This window comes from Dromiciops gliroides, chromosome 6, assembly GCF_019393635.1.
Source record: "Dromiciops gliroides isolate mDroGli1 chromosome 6, mDroGli1.pri, whole genome shotgun sequence".
In the NCBI taxonomy this organism is placed as follows: domain Eukaryota; kingdom Metazoa; phylum Chordata; class Mammalia; order Microbiotheria; family Microbiotheriidae; genus Dromiciops; species Dromiciops gliroides.
Genome location: NC_057866.1, coordinates 187,500,590 through 187,518,822, shown reverse-complemented (window position 1 = coordinate 187,518,822; position 18,233 = coordinate 187,500,590). Strand labels below are relative to the sequence as shown.

Here is an 18,233-nt window from a genome sequence, read left to right as displayed (position 1 = left end):
ACTTTGTAGCTCCGACTTTTCCATTTCAGATAATATATTTTATAGGCATAATTTCATATTGCTACTTCAGTGGCAGAAAGGCCCATGTTGAAAGAAGCAGAGAGACAAGGGATTGTGAAATGTTGGTTTCACTGATTATCTTCTATTTTTGAAGGCCAGATTTAATACTAAATAGAAATAAATGCAAAAGTTTTGAAAAAGTTCTTAGAGTTTTCCCCTTCTTCCAGGTTCATTGTCTTGGGGGAGAAATTGGAGGAGAAGTTTGGGAACACATCCTTGTTATGATCCGATGTCCCTTTTTGGCCCTTTCTGCCACCATCAGTAACCCTGAATATCTCACAGAGTAAGCCAGAATTTCTTATTTGATGATTTTAAATATATATAGAAAAAAAAGCATAATTGGGTCATTGTGAACAAAGTTGGTAAAAGATAGGTAGGTACCAGTGGAGGGAATGTGTATATTTCTGGAGGAAATGATTACTTTGAGAAGATCACTGACTTATTTGAGTGTTTTAGTAAAAGCACAAACAGTATGTGAACAGCTGTTATTTATATTTCATTCTTCTTGTAAGAGATAACAGCAAAAAAATTCCCTTCCCTTTGCTTCCTTTCCCTTCTCTTCCCTCCTCTTCAGGGAACAGAATGTGGGGCCTGGAGTCATGAAGACCTGAATTCAGTCATTTCAGTTGAATTTGACTCTTCAAAATCCCATTTGAGGTTTTCTTGGCAAAGAAACTGGAGTGATTTTCCATTTCCTTCTCCAGCTCCTCTATGGATGAAGAAACTGAGGCAAACAGGTTACTGAGGCAAACAAGTTTAAGTCACTTGCCCAGGGTCACATGGCTAGTGTCTGAAACCATATATTAACTCCGTTCTTCCTAACTGCAGACCCAGTTCTCCATACACTTGTGTTCATACATAAACCCAAGACATTTTCTAGCTGTGTGACCCTAGGCAAGTCACTTCACTTTTATCTCAGTTTCCTCAACTGGGCATAATAAAGCATTTACCACCTAGAATTATTATTAGGCTCAAATAAAATAATATCTGTAAAGTGCTTAATAAATGCCTACCTCCTAATAGGTGCTTAATAAATGTGTATTCCATTTCTTCTTCATCTTTCCTTCATTTTTAGTTAAAAGTATTAAGAAGCAACTTTTTGCTTCTGTAGGGTATCTCATTATATAACAATCAGACTGCTTGACCTGGATACGGTTGCTAGAAAGCCTCAGTGAACAACCAGTGGTCTCTTCATTAGTTCTTGGAATGATTGCTTCTCCCCTTACCTTGTGCTCATTTCTCTTCTTTACAGTTTGATATTTGTGCCTCTTTGGTAGGATTTTTAACTAAGAAAATTCTTTTGGCATTTTGAATATTCCATTTCCCATTTATTATAGAAGCACTATCTACCAGACATAGTCCATGCAGAGGAGTGCTCGACCTGGATGTACAAATTCACTTGCAATAGGATCATTGATAAGCAAAATATTAAATTGCTAAGATTCACCACCATCTCTAGAAACAGACCCTTAAATGGCATGATTTGATCAGGCTGATGAAGAAGCAATCTTAAGCTTGTAGTTGTATCCACTTTGCATCTGTAAATGTCTGATTTTGATTAATGAGCATCCTTATGTCAACAAAGTAAAGACAAGCTTCTTAGTTCTTAGAACCTGATGCTAAAAAAAATTAACAAAATGTAGTTCCTCTTAGGAGAGGTTACAATGATGACAACTGTTTACCATGATGGCATTCCCCCCCTCTAATAGAATATCTTTCTCTCTTTTTACAACCAGGTGGTTAGCATCAGTCAAAAGATACTGGCAGAATTTTGAAAGCACAACAGAAAACTCTACCTCTTCAAAAAATACCTTGAAGGGTTCAAAGAAACAAAACTTTTCAAAGAGTGAGCAGCCATCGTACAGAGTTAGACTAGGTATGTCAAAGAATACAGTGATTTTTATTTTATGAATTATTCTATCCTTTCTGACTCTAGTCCCTCTGCTCTGGGAGTTGATAAAGTCCTAGGATCTGTGGAGAAATGGTTCTAATTAGATGAAGATATAAGTAAGTAATAAATTATGACTAGATACCTACTACCTTGAGAGAATGATTATCTGCCAGATGTATCTGCTTCTACACAAAATGCCATGGTTTCAGGCAGAACAGCATGTCTCCAAGGTTTTCTGGTCCTATATCAACCTCACATCGTTGCCACTTTAGTTTCCTTTTAGATATGTCAGCTTTCTTTTGCTTGGTCCCTTCTTCAGCAAGAAAACAACCTAAGAGAATGAAGCCTTTCATCACAGACAGATTTCCTAGGAATTTCAAGTTTTTTCATAAAAAATGAATTCATGCCTTAATTTGTAGGGTCACCAACACACTTCTTTTTCTAACATCCCAGGAGTCCTAGCAGAGGTTCATGGTAGAGTAGAAAGAATACTATGTTTGGCATCAGAGGACCAGAGTTCAAATTTGATCTTTGTTACTTACAACTTGTTTGGTATTGGACAAGTCACTTCATAACTTTAGGCCTCTGTTTTATTATATTATTCTTGAAACAATAAACTCCTGTTTTTCTTGGCTGCCACACAGCTAAGAAAACAGTCTCAGATTCCAAAAGAAAAAAAATACATGAGGAAAACATGAAAATACTGTTATATGACCTGGTAACTTCCTTTTAAGCAAAAAAAAAAAAAAATAAGACTATGGAGAATACCAACATGTTTTGAGTCCTCCCCTGATACATATGATCCTAGGGAAGTCACTTAACTTTTCTGAGCTTCAGTTTCCTCCTCTATGAAATGGAAGTAATAATGCTTGGACTAGCTACTTCAGAAGGTTATTGGGAACCAGGAACTTTGCAAACCTTAAATTATGATACAAGTGTAACATATTATGATGTTCGACTAAAGCCCTACTTTGAAAGCACATCTTGGTGTGGAGGTGACTCAGAATGCCAATGGAGCTCAATCTCTAGTGGGTACTACCAAACTGGAAAAAACTTCAACTATAAGCAAGGTAATACATGTATCTGTTAGGCCAGGACCACCCCAGCTAGGATAGGAGAGATTTATCACCTGGTTGGCCATTGGTGATCAGCCATATCTGCTTTTAAAGAATATCTATAAAATCATAGAAGGGTGAGAATCTGCATACTCACAAAGACAAGATCATTGGAGCTTGAAGCTGTCAAAAGATTACAAAAAATAATTATTAAATACAGGCATGCATTGTGGTCTACTGGATACTCTAGGCTTATCTGTGGTTATGACCAGAAATGGTATAATCATTCTTATGAAAAGTGGATCCAGTCTCATTCATAGTTTGGTTATTATATTTACAGTACTGTATAAGGAGAGATACAATGACCTAGAAAAGTATGTATGTTCCCTTGAGGATGATGACTTTGTCATTGGCCATTATCACCCATGTGCTGCACTAACAGTTAATCATGTAAGTGTAATCACTTTACAAAAATGATATACTTCCTAAATCTCACATTAAAATTAAAACCCAAATTTCTGTGAATCTATATACTGTGTACTAATGCTGTTTTTAACTGATTTCAGATAGAGAAATATGGAATCCCTTCAGACCTAGGGTTTTCTCCCAGAGAAAGCATACAGCTTTATGATGCGATGGTACGAATTTGGCCAGAATGGCCTAGATTGCAGGTACACATACATCATGTAACTAGTGAATGAATGAGTTAATGAATAAATGAAAAAGCACATATTAATAATTTACTATGTACCCAACATTGTGCTAAGAAATGGGTATATAAATGCAAAACTAAGAGGGTCCCTGCCTTTAAAGAACTTATATCCTTATAGGGGGATGTCATACATATTGAGAAATAGTAACCTAGGAGAGGTATTTTGGTTTGAAAAGTTAGAGGGTTGGCCAGTACAGATAGAGGGGAATTTATAAACATGTCCTTTGGCAGTACAGATTTTATTATGGTTCTGGCTCAGGAAAATGGTGGTGGTGGTGATGGGTGTTACGCATGGCTGTCCAGATGGCAGGAAGCGCTAGAGAGTAATATGAAGCATTGACTGGGGCTGGCTAGAAATAGTTGACTTTATGACACAACAGTAACAATAGATTGGGACCCAGGATGGTAGTTTCAGAGGTGAAATGGGTAAATCCCCAAGGGTATACATAGTCTCCAGAGGTCCAGTGGACTATTTCACCCAGAAAATAAAATGTGAATATAAAGCAATGATGATCAAATTAGAAAATTATTTGTTTAAACTGGTAAAATGACTGGCTGATCCATTTCTCTCCTCACCCACTAAAGCCAATTATTATTTTAAATTTTTATTATTAATTATTATTAAATGATTCACTTTCAACTCTAGTGAAAAGTGCTGCTTAAGTGATTAACTTGATAATAGAATTGTCAACAAATGGGTAACATACCAATTAGCTGCACATTGATGGATTTTAGCTGGTTGAAGGATTTATATTATAATTGTAGGTATACTATAATGTAAAAGCATTGATAATCAATTCAGTTTAGTATAAGTCTTGGTTTTCAAGGATTTTGAACCTGAAGAATTCATCTATTTCAAAGACAAAGTGGTAATCACAAAGACAGATGCAAAAAAATATGAAGAACAACTGAAGGAGGAAATAATAAACTGGACTCATGGAGACAGAGACAAGGTAGCTGAACTTACTGAAAACTGTGTTATTGATCAAATAGACCTACCATGCAATTCTGATCATATGCTTCAGATTTAGGGACAATTTTCCAACAATGTACTGACATGCTTTTTCCTGTTATTTTATTTACAATAACTTTGCTCAGGTGAATCAGTTATTAAACTATCTTAAGCCTCAAACTTTTGACAGTGAAGAAAGAAGAAAGCGGGACAAGTTTGCAGACTTTGTTGAGAAGCTAAAAGAAATGGATCAACTGCCTGCAATATTTTTTTCGTAAGTATTATATTAAAACATAGTTTTAAAAAATTAAACTCATATTTGTATATATTGGAAGTCCTTTAAATTATGAACAAAGATTGAAATTATAGCACTTGTAATATATTTGTAGAATCACAATTTTTTTTCAAATATACCTTTAACAGTTGTGGTCAGGCTTTCTATTAGCCATTTCTGCAGTACCATATGGAATAGAAAGAAAAAACAATCTCACTTGTTAGTACATCCACTTAAAGTTTTCTTTGCCAATAACTAGATTATGTGGTGAAAACTAGCTCCAACTTCATAGCATTAATCCTATTAACCCATAGTTCAATTAAAACTCTTTCTATATTTATCTAAACCCATTACCTATAGTAGATGTTGCCAACAATAGGCTGACAAAAGAATCTTTTTTAAAAAAATTCTATGGGGCAGCTAGGTGGCACAGTGGATAACTCACCGGCCTTATATTGAGGACGACTTGAGTTCAAATCCATCCTTAGGTGCTTGACACTTACTAGCTGTGTGACCCTGGGCAACTCACTTAATCCCCATTGCCCCGCAAAAAAAAAAAAAAAAAAAATCTATGAGGATTTGACTTGTAAAGTGAGTCCTTTTGTTTAGAGTTACCAATGCAGATAGGTAAGTTAGGATGAAGAGTGCTTTTCTAGATGGGCATTGGCTTAACTTTTTAAAACTGGTGTTCATTTATTTCATTCTTCAGCTTGGATTCAAGCCCCACAAAAGGGAAAACTAGTTTTATTACCTATAACTGCTCTGCAATGTGTCAGAAAATTGTATGTTGATGTATTTAAGAAACTTAAATAACAATTAAAAAATCAGACCCTAACTAACCTTTTTAAAGTGCTTGGTTTGTGCAGAGGATGAACAATACAATTGCATATATAAAATCCTGAACCCAGTTTTCAGAAATTTTTATTAGAACATGCTCAAGATCTGTATATTCTATTAGAATAATTTCCATTTGATTAATATAATCTTCTGATCTTGTTGCTTTCTCAAAATTTTCCACTTTTAATTCCCCCATCAGGAGGACAAACAAATTAGGTAACACTCCTTGTAAGTGACTTCTATGTCTAGGTTCAATGGCTACACAAATGAATTTATCTAACAGATGCTTATTTTATTAAAATTGTAAAAGACCTGGATTGGGATGTATAAATATATTATTTAATTAATTCTAAATTATATACAGTGAACAGGGTATATCAACTGCATTACCTATAGTAAAACAGTGTTTAGTTATTGACCACATTCAAATGGTATAAATATCACCCACATATATAGACCACTGCTTTCAAATATATACTGTAAACAATGGGGAAGGGAGGTGGCAAAGTAGATATAATACTGGACTTAGGGTCAGAAACACATCTTCCTGAGTTCATATCTGGCCTCAGACACTTACTCATTCTGTGACACTTGCCAAGTCACTTCACCCTGCTTGCTCATCTTGCTCATCAGTTCCTCATCTGTAAAATGGGGTAGAGAAGGAAATGGCAAAACCTATCCAGTATCTTTTCCAAGAAAACCCCATGGGATCACAAAGAGCCAGAGCTAGAATAAAAATGACTGAAGAACAACAAACAGTGGGGAAATGTTTAAGGTAACTCTTAAGTAGTTTGCTTGCATGTCAGAGCATGCTTTATATACAGGTTTATCTCAAGGACCTAACCTGACACATTAATATGTATATACTACTGTACAGATGACAAATCCAGGAACTTATTAACTTAGTAAATTAGGGCATGAAAATTAATATAATTTCAGATAGAAAATAATAAGATATTACATACTTGTATCCTATTATAGTAACCTAGATGTGGTCTAGTATTAATTCGTCCATTAAACAATAAAATAAACATTGTATTCATATCTTCTACTGACAGTCTGCCATGATTATAGAAATTTGGTGTAAAAACAAAGAGAGACATAGTTATAGCAAGAGGAAGGTATTCTCCCTTGGCTCTGTGTTAATTCCAGGCAAGAGTCACAAAGCACCCAATTGTATTGACAAGAAAATGTCTCATATAGGAACCTGAGTCAAGAGGCTTTTACTTTAGTCTTCCTAAGGCTGCCCCCTACGCCTCCCCCAACCATTCCCGAGGAATATACATCCACAGATTTCACTCTCATTAGGCTGCTGGTATTATGGGTCATTAGCTCAATGACATTTCTGACAGTAATACCTGAAATAGAACTTAGAAAATATCAGTTATAGTTCTACAAGATTTAACCTTAAACAGCAAAGCATCACTAATCATAGCTTAGAGCTGGTTTCAGTCATTATAACTTTAGTATTGTTGAGAAGAAATATTATATATTGATCCCTTAAGCACAATTAAATTCCTGAGACTAGAGTTTGATTATTTTATTGTTGTTGTTTTTTGTGGGGCAATGAGGGTTAAGTGACTTGTCCAGAGTCACACAGCTAGTAAGTGTCAAGTGTCTGAGGCTGGATTTGAACTCAGGTCCTCCTGAATCCAGGGCTGGTGCTTTATCCACTGTGCCACCCAGCTGCCCCAAAACTAGAGTCTGTTAAGACTAGATTGGTTCAGGATGTAACTTCAATATGTGCCATTCCAGGTATAACTTTATAATATTCATAATCACAAAATCTCACACCATCACACAAATTGTTACTATACTAAAACCACTTCACAAGTAGCAATAAAGTTATAAGCATATAGACATTTTACTAGCTGAAATCCATCCTAGAGTAGAAGTCAATCATTTAAAAATTGAAAAGTAACCATATTCTGGAGTTTCATGATATAAGGGGGAAGTCCTTGCAGAAGTCATTCCTGGCCAAAATGCCTGAGGCCACCCTCCCCTACACCCTTTTTTTGAGACAAATCCAGGTTCCATGACTTGCCCAGGATCACACAGCATGTAAGTGTTAATCTGAGGCCATATTTGAACTCAGATCCTCCTGCCTCCAGGGCTGGTGCACCATCCACTGTGCCACCTAACTGACCACTCCTTCTCAGTGTTTTTTTGCTGGATCATTATTCAGGTCATGCCCACTAATTGTGAGAGTCCCACAAGGTTCTATCTTGAGCCTTGTTTTCTTCTCTGTCTTTACTACTTCATTTGGTGATCTCATAAGCTATCATGGATTCAATTTTCATCTTTATGCTTGCTACTAATTCTTTTTTCTTCTTTTTCTTTCTTTCTTTTTATTTAAAATTTTTTTCTTGCTACTAATTCTTGAGTCTACCCATCCTGTCTTAATCTCTTTGTTAAACTCCAGTCTCACATCTCCAACTGCCTTTCAGACATTTGATATCCAATAGACATCTTAAACTCAACATATCCAAAATTGTAATCATTGTCTTTCTATCCAAACCCTAACTTCTTCCTAACTTTCCTATTACTGTTGAGGGCACAACCATCCTTCTAGCCCTGCAGGCTCACAACCTAGATGTTATCCTTGACTTCTCACTGTCTCTTCCCCTGCCCTCACCCCTGCCCATGCCCATATCCAATCTATTTTCAAGACCTATTGTTTTCAATTGTGTAAATCTCTTAAATATTCTCCCTTCTCTCTTATATTGCCACCACCCTGCTGTAGGTCCTCATCACCCCATACTTTGAACCACTGCAATAGTGTTCTGATGGGTCTTCTCCTTGAGATGATTCTCTCTCCACTCTAGTATCTCTTCCATTCAGCTGCCAAAATAATTTTCCTAAAGTGCAAGTCTTACCGTGTCATTTCCCAACCCCCTACACAGTAAATTCCAGTGCCTTCCCATTACTTCCAGGATGAAATACAAAAAAACAACAACAAAATAAAACTCAACTCTGTTTGACATTCACAGGACTTCATAACCTAGAACCCCACTCCTCCTTTCCAATCTTCTTATACCTTATTCCCCACCATGTACTCTTCAATTTAGTGACATTGCTTCTTGTTGGTCCATAAAGAAGACAATCTAGCTCTGATTCTGGGCATATTTTCTTGTCACCCATGACTAGAATGTTCTCTCTCTCCTCATATATGTGTTCTGGCTTCCCTGGATTCCCTCAGGTATCAACTAAAACTTTACCATCTACATGATGACTTTCCCAATCCCTCTTAATTTTAGTACCTTACCTGTTAATGTTTCTAATTTATCATATACATATACATACATATATACAAATATACCCTCCCCCCTCTCTCTCCCTCCCCCTATCTACCTACCTACCTAGGTACCTACCTACCTACAGACCTAATTGTTTACTCATCGTCTTCCCCATTAGATTGTAAACTCCTAAAGGACAAGGACTGCTTTGTACCCTTTTTTATATTCCCATTGCTTAGCACAGTGTCTGGCATGTTACAGGAACTTAATAAATGCTTATTGGTTGACTGACTCCACTGGAAGTGTATGTAACAAAGAATCAACACCTAATATATCTATATATAACAAGTTATTTGTCATTCTTTGGACATGTAGCTATATCAAAATATCCTTTCTACTCTTCATCTAGATTCAACATTCACATGGTAGAATATTCAGCTTTTTGTGTACTTGAGAATATGAAATTCAAGCAAAATGCACACCAAAATTCAAATGCTAATAAAGAGATAAAAAAATTGATAAGGGTACTGTGGCAAAGAAGGAGATCTTTAAGGGGAAATATTAATGCGTGAGTATAATTTTCATGTAAATTTTGAAGTATAAGAAATGAAAAAAAACTCTTTGTTTCTAATGCCTTGATTTATTGAGTCTTGTTTTTCAGAGTTCATAGAAAGCTATAGTTTAAAGGAACTTTAGAGATCAGTTATTCCTGTTTCTCATTTGAAGGATAATATATTGGACACCTAGAGAGTTCAGGTGACTTATCCAATGATGTCAGTCAGTAGTAGAACTAGAATACAACCCAATTCCCAAGGTTCTTTGTCCAATGCTTTCATTTTTATTCCTCCAATTTACTCTTGCCAGGATGGAGAAATACTTAGTGATTTCTTACATGATATGGGCACAAGAAGAATACTAAAAAGCCTTGAGCATAATTTCTGTCTTTGGGCAAGTCATAAAATTATTTATACCTTAGTAGGACACTTAAAGACAAGGATTTAAAAATACTTGTCATGAAAAGCCTTTGGGGTTCTTAGATAGAACCATTCAAAGTTTAAAGCAATGCCTTTTTTGTTAAGACACACATCCAAAGCCACAATGCATATACTCTAAATCAAAATTCATTAAATGAAAAAATTGCAGAATTAGAGGGGATATTAGAGGTTGGCCAGGCTAATCACTGTTAAAAATAATTCCTGTCTTCCTATATGCACAAAAAATGGTCCTATACCTTTCACTTGAAGACCTTCAATGACAGAGAACTCAGAAATGCCTTAAGGCATCAATCCCAGTTGTTATGAAGTTTTTTTCTTTTTTTTCCCTAATACAAATTTTAAGTTATTTATTGTCTCTCTTTCCCAGTTCTCCCACTCCTGCTCCAATGAGAAAGAAAAAAAAAGAAAAAAACAAACAAACTCTGGTAACAAATAAACATAGACAAGAACAACAAATTCTCATCAATAGTGGAACTATGAATTAGTCCCACCATAAAAAGTTTTTTCTTATGGCTTCACCCCTATATATTTTCCCCATAGAAAGTTAACTACTTAAGGATTGGGACGTTTTTGTTTTTGTACAATGCCAATACAATACTTTGCACATACTAAGTGTTCAACAAATGTTTGTTGAATTGAATTATATTGAATTGAAATCTGCTTTTTAATATCTTTTTTCTTTTAGTTTTAGAAAAAAGAATTCAATGATTAAAGCTGAGAAAATTATTCTCTGTTTGGCTGAAATAGCAGAAATAAAGAGAAAAATTAGGAAGCTTAATGAAGTTCCTGCTGAATATTCTTATGTGAATCCCAATGCAGTGGATAATCATGTAAGTAATTTATTAGACCTTACTTCTTTGTAGAGATATAAACTCATGTGTTTTCTCCACCAAGTAGAAAATGAAATGCTTGTAACTAGGACTGTTTGGATTTTTTTGTTTGTATTTAAACTCAGAGCTTGGCACAATGCTTGGCACTTACTAAGCACTTAATAAATGCTTTTGTATTAATTAAATGTCCTATGTAAATTCTTTAAGCTTTTATTGAATAGATACTCTGCATCAGGCTATTAAGGGCCCATGAGAGATACAAAGATGAATATGATATTTTCTTCTCTCACAGAACTTAAATATCTGGAGAGAGATAATCTCTGTGTAAATTGGAATAACACAAAGAGGAATATTTTATGTAACATAGGAAATTTTGAAGGAAAGTACAGAAAACTGAAAGAGAATAGAAATTAATAAACCTGTTTCCTCAGTGGTTCGTGGCACCTACACAAAAATTGACCATGTACTAGTGCACAAAAACCTCATAGTCAAATGTAGAAAGGCAGAAATAATAAATGCATCCTTTTCAGATCATGATACAATAAAAATTGTGTGTAATAAAGAGTCATGAAAAGATAGAACAATTAATTGGAAATGAAATAATCTCATCCTAAAGAATGAGGGGATCAATCAACAAATAATCTAAATGATCAATAATTTCATCCAAGAGAATGACAATAATGAGACAATATACTAAAACTTATGGGATGCAGCCAAAGCAGTTCTTCGGAGAAATTTTATATCTCTAAATGCCTACATGAATAAAATAGAGAAAGAGGAGATCAATGAATTGGACAGGCAACTAAAAAAAGCTAAAAAAAAAGCAAATAAAAATCCCCAATTGAATATCAAATGAGAAATTCTGAACATCAAAGGAGAGATTAATAAAATTGAAAGTAAGAAAACTATAAAATTAATAAATAAAACTAAGACCTAGTTTTATGAAAAAAGCCAATAAAATATAAACACTTTTGGTTAATTTGATTTCAAAAACAAAGAAAAACAGAAAAGCACTATCAAAAATGAAAAGGGTGAATTCTCCGCCAATGAGGAGAAATTAAAGCAACAATTAGGAGGTATTTTGCCCAAGCATGCCAATAAATTTGACAATCTAAATGAAAGGGATGAATATTTTTTAAAAAAGAAATCACTTAGATTAACAGAAGAGGAAATAAAATTCCTAAATAAGCCCATTTTTGAAAAAGAAATTGAACAAGCCATCAAAGAACTCCCTAAGAAAAAACCTTGAGCACCAGATGGGTCTACAACTGAATTCTACCAAACATTTGAAGAACAATTACAATACTATACAAATTATTTGGAAAAATAGGTGAAAAAGGAATCCTACCAAATTCCTTTTATGAGACAAATATGGTACCTAAACCAGGAAGAACAAAAACAGAGAAAGAAAATTATAGACCAATCTCCCTAACGAATATTGGTGCAAAAATTCTAAATAGAATATTAGCAAAGAAATTACAGCAATTTACCACCAGGATAATACACCATGAGTCGACGGGATTTATACAAGGAATGCAAGACCAGTTCAATATTAGAAAAATTATCAACATAATCAAACACATCAATAACTGAAATCATATGATTTATCTTAATAGTTGCAGAGAAATATTTTGACAAAATACAGTATCCATTACTATTGAAAACACTAGAAAGCATAAGAATAAATGGAGCTTTCCTTAAAATGATAAACAGTATTTACCTAAAACCATCAGCAAGTATTATATGTAATGGGGATAAGTTAGAAGTGTTCACAGTATGATCAAGGGTGAAACAAGGATGTCCATTAACACCATTATTATTCAAAACTGTACTAGAAATGTTAGCCTTTGCAAAAAGAAGAAAAAGATATTCAAGGAATTATAATAGCTAAGGAAAAAACAAAACTATAAGTCTTTGTAGATGACATGATGGTTTAATTAGAGAATCCTAAAGAATGAAATAAAAACTATTTGAAACAATTAACAACTTTAGAAATGTTTCAGGATATAAAATAAACCCACATAAGCATTTCTGCATTTGACCAATGAAGTGCAGTGGCAAGAGATATAGAGAAATTCCTTTTAAAATAACTATGGACAACATAAAATATTTGGGAGTCTACATGTCAAAGCAAACCCAGGAACTATATGAACACAAGTATAAAACATTTTTCACACACACAGGTTAGACACACAAAACATAGTAGTAAACGAACATAGAAATCTACTGTTTGATAAACTCAAAGATTCTAGCCTCTGTGAAAAGAAATCACTATTTGACAAAAACTTCTGGGAAAACTGGGAAACTGGCAGAAACTAGGCATAGACCAACATCTTATACCAAGCAGCCTACAAGCCTGCAGCTATTTATAGACCAGAGCACAGGCCAGGGGAGTGGAGAAGCTTCCTCTCCTTAAATTGATCCACCTGGACCACACTGAAGCTTGGGACAGTACATCCTGGATGCAGTGCCCCACTTTAAGAAGGAATTAAAAGAGGACAGCTAGGTGGCACAGGGGATAGAGCACCAGCCCTGGAGTCAGGAGGACCTGAGTTCAAATCCGACCTCAAACACTTAACACTTTCTAGCTGTGTGACCCTGGACAAGTCACTTAACCCCAATTGCCTAAAAAAAAAAAAAAGAAAAACAAACAACAACAAAAAGAAGGAATTAAAAGTCAATAAATAGGCTAGAAAAAATGAAGAGACAGAAAAAAAAATGTGGACCATTGAAAGTATCTTTGGTGACAAGGAAAATCAAAATACACCCTCAGAAGAAAACAAAGTTGAAGCTCTCCTACATCCAAACCTCCAAGAAAAATATGACTTGGTCTCAGGCCATAGAAGAGCTCAAAAAGGACTTTGAAGATGAAGTAAGAAAGGTAGAGGAAAAAATGGATAGAGAAATGAGAGTGATGCAGGAAAGTCATGAAAAAAAAAGTTAACAGCTTGAAAAACCAAATAGAAAAGCTCTCTGAAGAAAATAATTGTTTAAGAATTAGGATTGAGCAAATGGAAGCTAATGAATTTATGAGAAATCAAGACACAATAAAGGAAATCCACATAAATGAAAAAAATAGAGGGCAATGTGAAATATCTCCTTGGAAAAACAAGTGACCTGGAAAATAGATCCAGGAGAGATCATTTGAAAATTATTGGACTACCTGAAAACCATGATTAAAAAAAGAGCTTAGACATCATCTTTCAAGAGATTGTCAGGGAAAATTGCCCTGATATTCTAGAAGCAGAAGACAAAACAGAAATTGAAAGAATCCACTAATCACCTCCTGAAAGAGATCCCAAAAGAAAACCCCCAGCGAAATTATAACCAAATCCCAGAACTCCTGGGCCAAGGAGAAAATATTGCAAGCAGCCAGAAAGAAACAATTCAAGTACTGTGGAGCCACAATCAGTATAACAAAAGATCTAGCTGCTTTATTAAAGGATCAGAGGGCATGGAATATGATATTCTGGATGGCAAAGGAACTGGGATTACAACTAAGAATCACCTACCCAGCAAATGTGTGTATAATCCTTTAGGGGAAAAATGGGACTTCAATGAAAAAGAGGACTTTCAGGCATTTGTGATGAAAAGACCTGAGCTGAAAAGAAAATTTGACTTTCAAATACAAGACCCTAGAGAAGCATAAAAAGGTAAACAGGAAAAAGAAATCATGAGGGATATTAAAAGGTTAAACTCTCTAAAAAAAAGGCTAAACTCTTTACTTTCCTACATGGGAAGATGATACTTCTAACTCATAAGAACTTTCTCAGTATTAAGGCAGCTTAAAGCAATAAATTTAGACAGAAGGCTAAGGTGTGAATTGAATATGAAGGAATGAGATCTGTAAAGCATGAATGTTTTGTTTATAGCTTTTTGTTTGTTAGTTTGTTTTTGTGGGGCAGTCAAGGGTGGGTGGCTTGCCCAGGATCATACAGCTGGTGGGTGTCTTATGTCTGAGGCTGGATTAGGGCTCAGATCTTCCTGAGTCCAGGGTTGATGCTTTTTCCAATGTGTCACCTAGCTGCCCCATGATGATATCTTTAAAATAAAATTAAGGGGTGAGAGGAATACACTGGGAAAAAGAAAAAGGTAGAGATGGAATGGGGTAAAGTATCTCACAATAAAGAAACAAGAAAAAGCTTATGGAGTGGATGGGAAGTTGGAGGAGGAGCGGGGGAATGAGTGAGCCTTACTTTCATCAGAATTGGTTCAAAGAGGAATAACATATACACTCATGTGAGTATAGTAATATTTCTTGTCCTGTGGAAAAGCAGGAGGGGAAGGGGTAAGTGGGGAGGGGTGAAGGAAAGGAAGGCAGATTGGGGGAGAGGCAGTCAGAAGCATAACACTTTTGAGGAGGGATAGGGTAAAAGAAGATTAAAAATAGAGTATGTATTATGGGTATCAAATAAGATGGAGGGAAGCACAGTTAGAAGTAGCAACTGGGACAAAATTTAAAGCAGAGTCAAGAGCAATGTAACATGATGGTCATGGTGGTGATGGTGGTGGTGGTCCTTGCTTTGTTGGGCTATTGTGAAGAAAATTCTTTGTCAGGTATAAGGTACTAAACGAATGTTAGCTATTATTGTTGTTGCAATAGTCAACCTCATGGGTGAATTGTAAGGAAATCTCTCTTTGAAGTACTATATAAATAAAGATGAGCAGGGTGGTAACAGAAAAACCTGTAAAGACTTACATGAGCTGATGCAAAGTGAAATGTACTGTATACAAAAACAGCAATATTTTAAGATGATCTGCAGTGAGTGACTTAGTTATTTTCATCAATGCAATGATCCATGGCAATTCTGAGGGACTTATGAAAAATGCAATCCATCTACAAAACTGATGGTATCTGAATACAGATGGAAGTATTAAAAAAACAAATAACTAATCAACCCCCCCCCCAAAAAAAAACCCCAACAACAAATATATAAGAATACAAATCATTCCCAATTACAAAATGCTCAATGGAGGGGCAGCTAGGTGGTGCAGTGGATAAAGCACTGGTCCTGGATTCAGGAGGACCTGAGTTCAAATCTGAACTCAAACACTTGACATGTACTATGTGACCTTGGACAAATCACTTAACCCCCATTGCCCCACACCTCCAAATAAAGAAATGGTCAAAGAATATAAAAAGGTAGTTTTCAGATGAAGAACTTAAAGCTATCTACAGCCAATTTTTAAAAAAATGTTCTTAATCACTACTGATTAGAGAAATGAAATTTAAAACTACTCTAAGGTACCACCTCAAACCATTCCAATTGGCTATGACACAAAAGGAAAATGACAAATGTTGGAAATGTGGAAAAATTGGAACACTAATGGATTGTTTTTGGAGTTGTGAATTGACCCAACCATTCTGAAGAGCAATTGGGAATCATGTCCAAAGGGCTATAAAACTGTGTATGCCCAGCAATACCACTACTAAGTCTATATTCCAAAAAGATCATTAAAAAGGGGAAAGGACCTACATGTACAAAAATATTTATAGCTGCTCTTTTTGTGGTGGCAAGGAATTGCAAATCAAGGAAATGCTCATCAACTGGGAAGTGGCTAAACAAGTGGTATATGAATGTAATGGAATACTATTGTGCTGTAAGTAATAATGAACAGGCAGATTTCAGAAAAACTGGAAAAACTTACATGAACTGATTCTGAGTGAAGTGAGCAGAACCAGGAGAACATTGTACACAGTAACAGCAAAATTGTGTGATGATCAGCTGTGATAGACTTAGCTCTTATCACCAATACAATGATCCAAGACAGTGCCAAAAGATTCATGATGGAAAATGCTCTCCATATACAGAAAAAGAACTATGGAGTCAATTCAGATCAAAGCATACTATTTTCACGGGTTTTTTTTTGTCATTTCTTCTTTCTTGTGTTTTCCCCCCCTTGTTCTGATTCTTCTCTCACAACATGATTAATGTGGATATATATTTAACATGATTGTAATTAATATATGACCTATATCAGATGGCTTGCTGGCTTTAGGAAGGGGGAGGGAAGGGAGAAAATTTTGGAACTCAAAATCCTAAAAAAATTAATTGCTAAAAAACTATATTTTACATGTATTTGGAAAAAAACAAAAATAAAATACTATCACAAAAAATAAAATATTATAGTAACTTAAAAAGGAACAGGAAATAACTAGTTGATAAGACAGGGAAAAGCTTTCCATTAAGCTATTAGGAGGTTGTTTTTATATTTTGTTAGCTTGATTTGCCTGATGAATTGGTTCACATTTTTAAAATTTCTGTATAAAAGTAACTGCCTTAAACCTCATCTTTTTGTTGTTGTGAGCCTACTCTAAATGATACTTTGGATTTGTCTAATAAATGCTGATTGATTGACAGAAAAAGGCAAGGCAAGTTTGCTTTAGGCTGAGGGAAAGGAACCAGTGGAAATGGGAAGTTAAAGGCCAAAGAGGAGACAACTGGTCTGGAATAGGAAAGAGTTATTGAAATAAAAAGCACAAGTAGAAAAACTAGCCTTTTTGATGAACAAGGATATGCTCTGAGTCAAGAGGGAAAGAGGGGATCATTATAAGATAAATGATGTATATTCTATTTGAACCAAATAGCTACTATATTGACTGATTAGTTTAGAATCAACATTCATAAATAATGCATTATGATAATATAGTACTTTCCCCTGTATTTTCTTCCACTTACTCCCCCTAACTTGCCATTCTAAATTAAAGAGGAAAATACCTCAGAGTGAAAGGACAGGAATAATTAGATGGCAGTGAATTGAATACTGTACTTGAAATCAGGAAGATCTGAATTAAAATCCTACCTCAGACTCTCACTAGCTGTGTGACCTTAAGTAAGTCATTTAATGCTCTAAGTACATATCTCACAATGTTATGAGGATCAAATGAAATAACAAATATAAAGCATTTTGCAAACCTTAAAGGACTCAAATTATCTTGCCCGGGATTAAAAAAAATATATGTTTTCTACTGTGGTTTATGCTATATGCATACATTTTCTCCCCATACTATTCTGTCATTGTAATATAATAGAATGATGCAAAATACTGCATAATTTAAATTGTTTCTCCATAAAGTTTGATAATTCTGTTACAAGATAAATTGACTAATAGGCATTTAATAAATGCTCATAGAATGGTTTAAATTATATAATTCAGTTTAAATTTTTATACTATCTTTTCAGACTTTATGGAAGATATTCCATAGAATAAGATATGCAAGAAATAGAGGTAAACTGAGAGCACTGTCCCTTCGGGGTATTGGATTTCATCATGGTTCAATGGAATATAAAGAAAGACAAGCTGTTGAGATGCTTTTCAGGCTGGGACATATCAAGGTTGATGAATTTTCTGGACATTTCCCCCAAATATGGTTTCTTCCTCCTTCCCTT

General features: G+C 34.9%; 1 protein-coding gene across 1 annotated transcript in view; it reads left to right on the top strand.

Annotated features, from left to right (window-relative positions):
* LOC122732164 (probable ATP-dependent RNA helicase DDX60) overlaps positions 1 to 18,233 on the top strand; it is an 81,233-nt gene that overhangs the window by 42,012 nt on the left and 20,988 nt on the right. The window contains exons 19-26 of the mRNA XM_043972299.1: positions 228 to 343; positions 1,797 to 1,936; positions 3,347 to 3,456; positions 3,573 to 3,677; positions 4,546 to 4,671; positions 4,817 to 4,944; positions 10,698 to 10,842; positions 18,027 to 18,179. Of these exons, the coding sequence (XP_043828234.1) occupies positions 228 to 343; positions 1,797 to 1,936; positions 3,347 to 3,456; positions 3,573 to 3,677; positions 4,546 to 4,671; positions 4,817 to 4,944; positions 10,698 to 10,842; positions 18,027 to 18,179 (1,023 nt within the window). The remainder of the gene's footprint in view (positions 1 to 227; positions 344 to 1,796; positions 1,937 to 3,346; positions 3,457 to 3,572; positions 3,678 to 4,545; positions 4,672 to 4,816; positions 4,945 to 10,697; positions 10,843 to 18,026; positions 18,180 to 18,233) is intronic.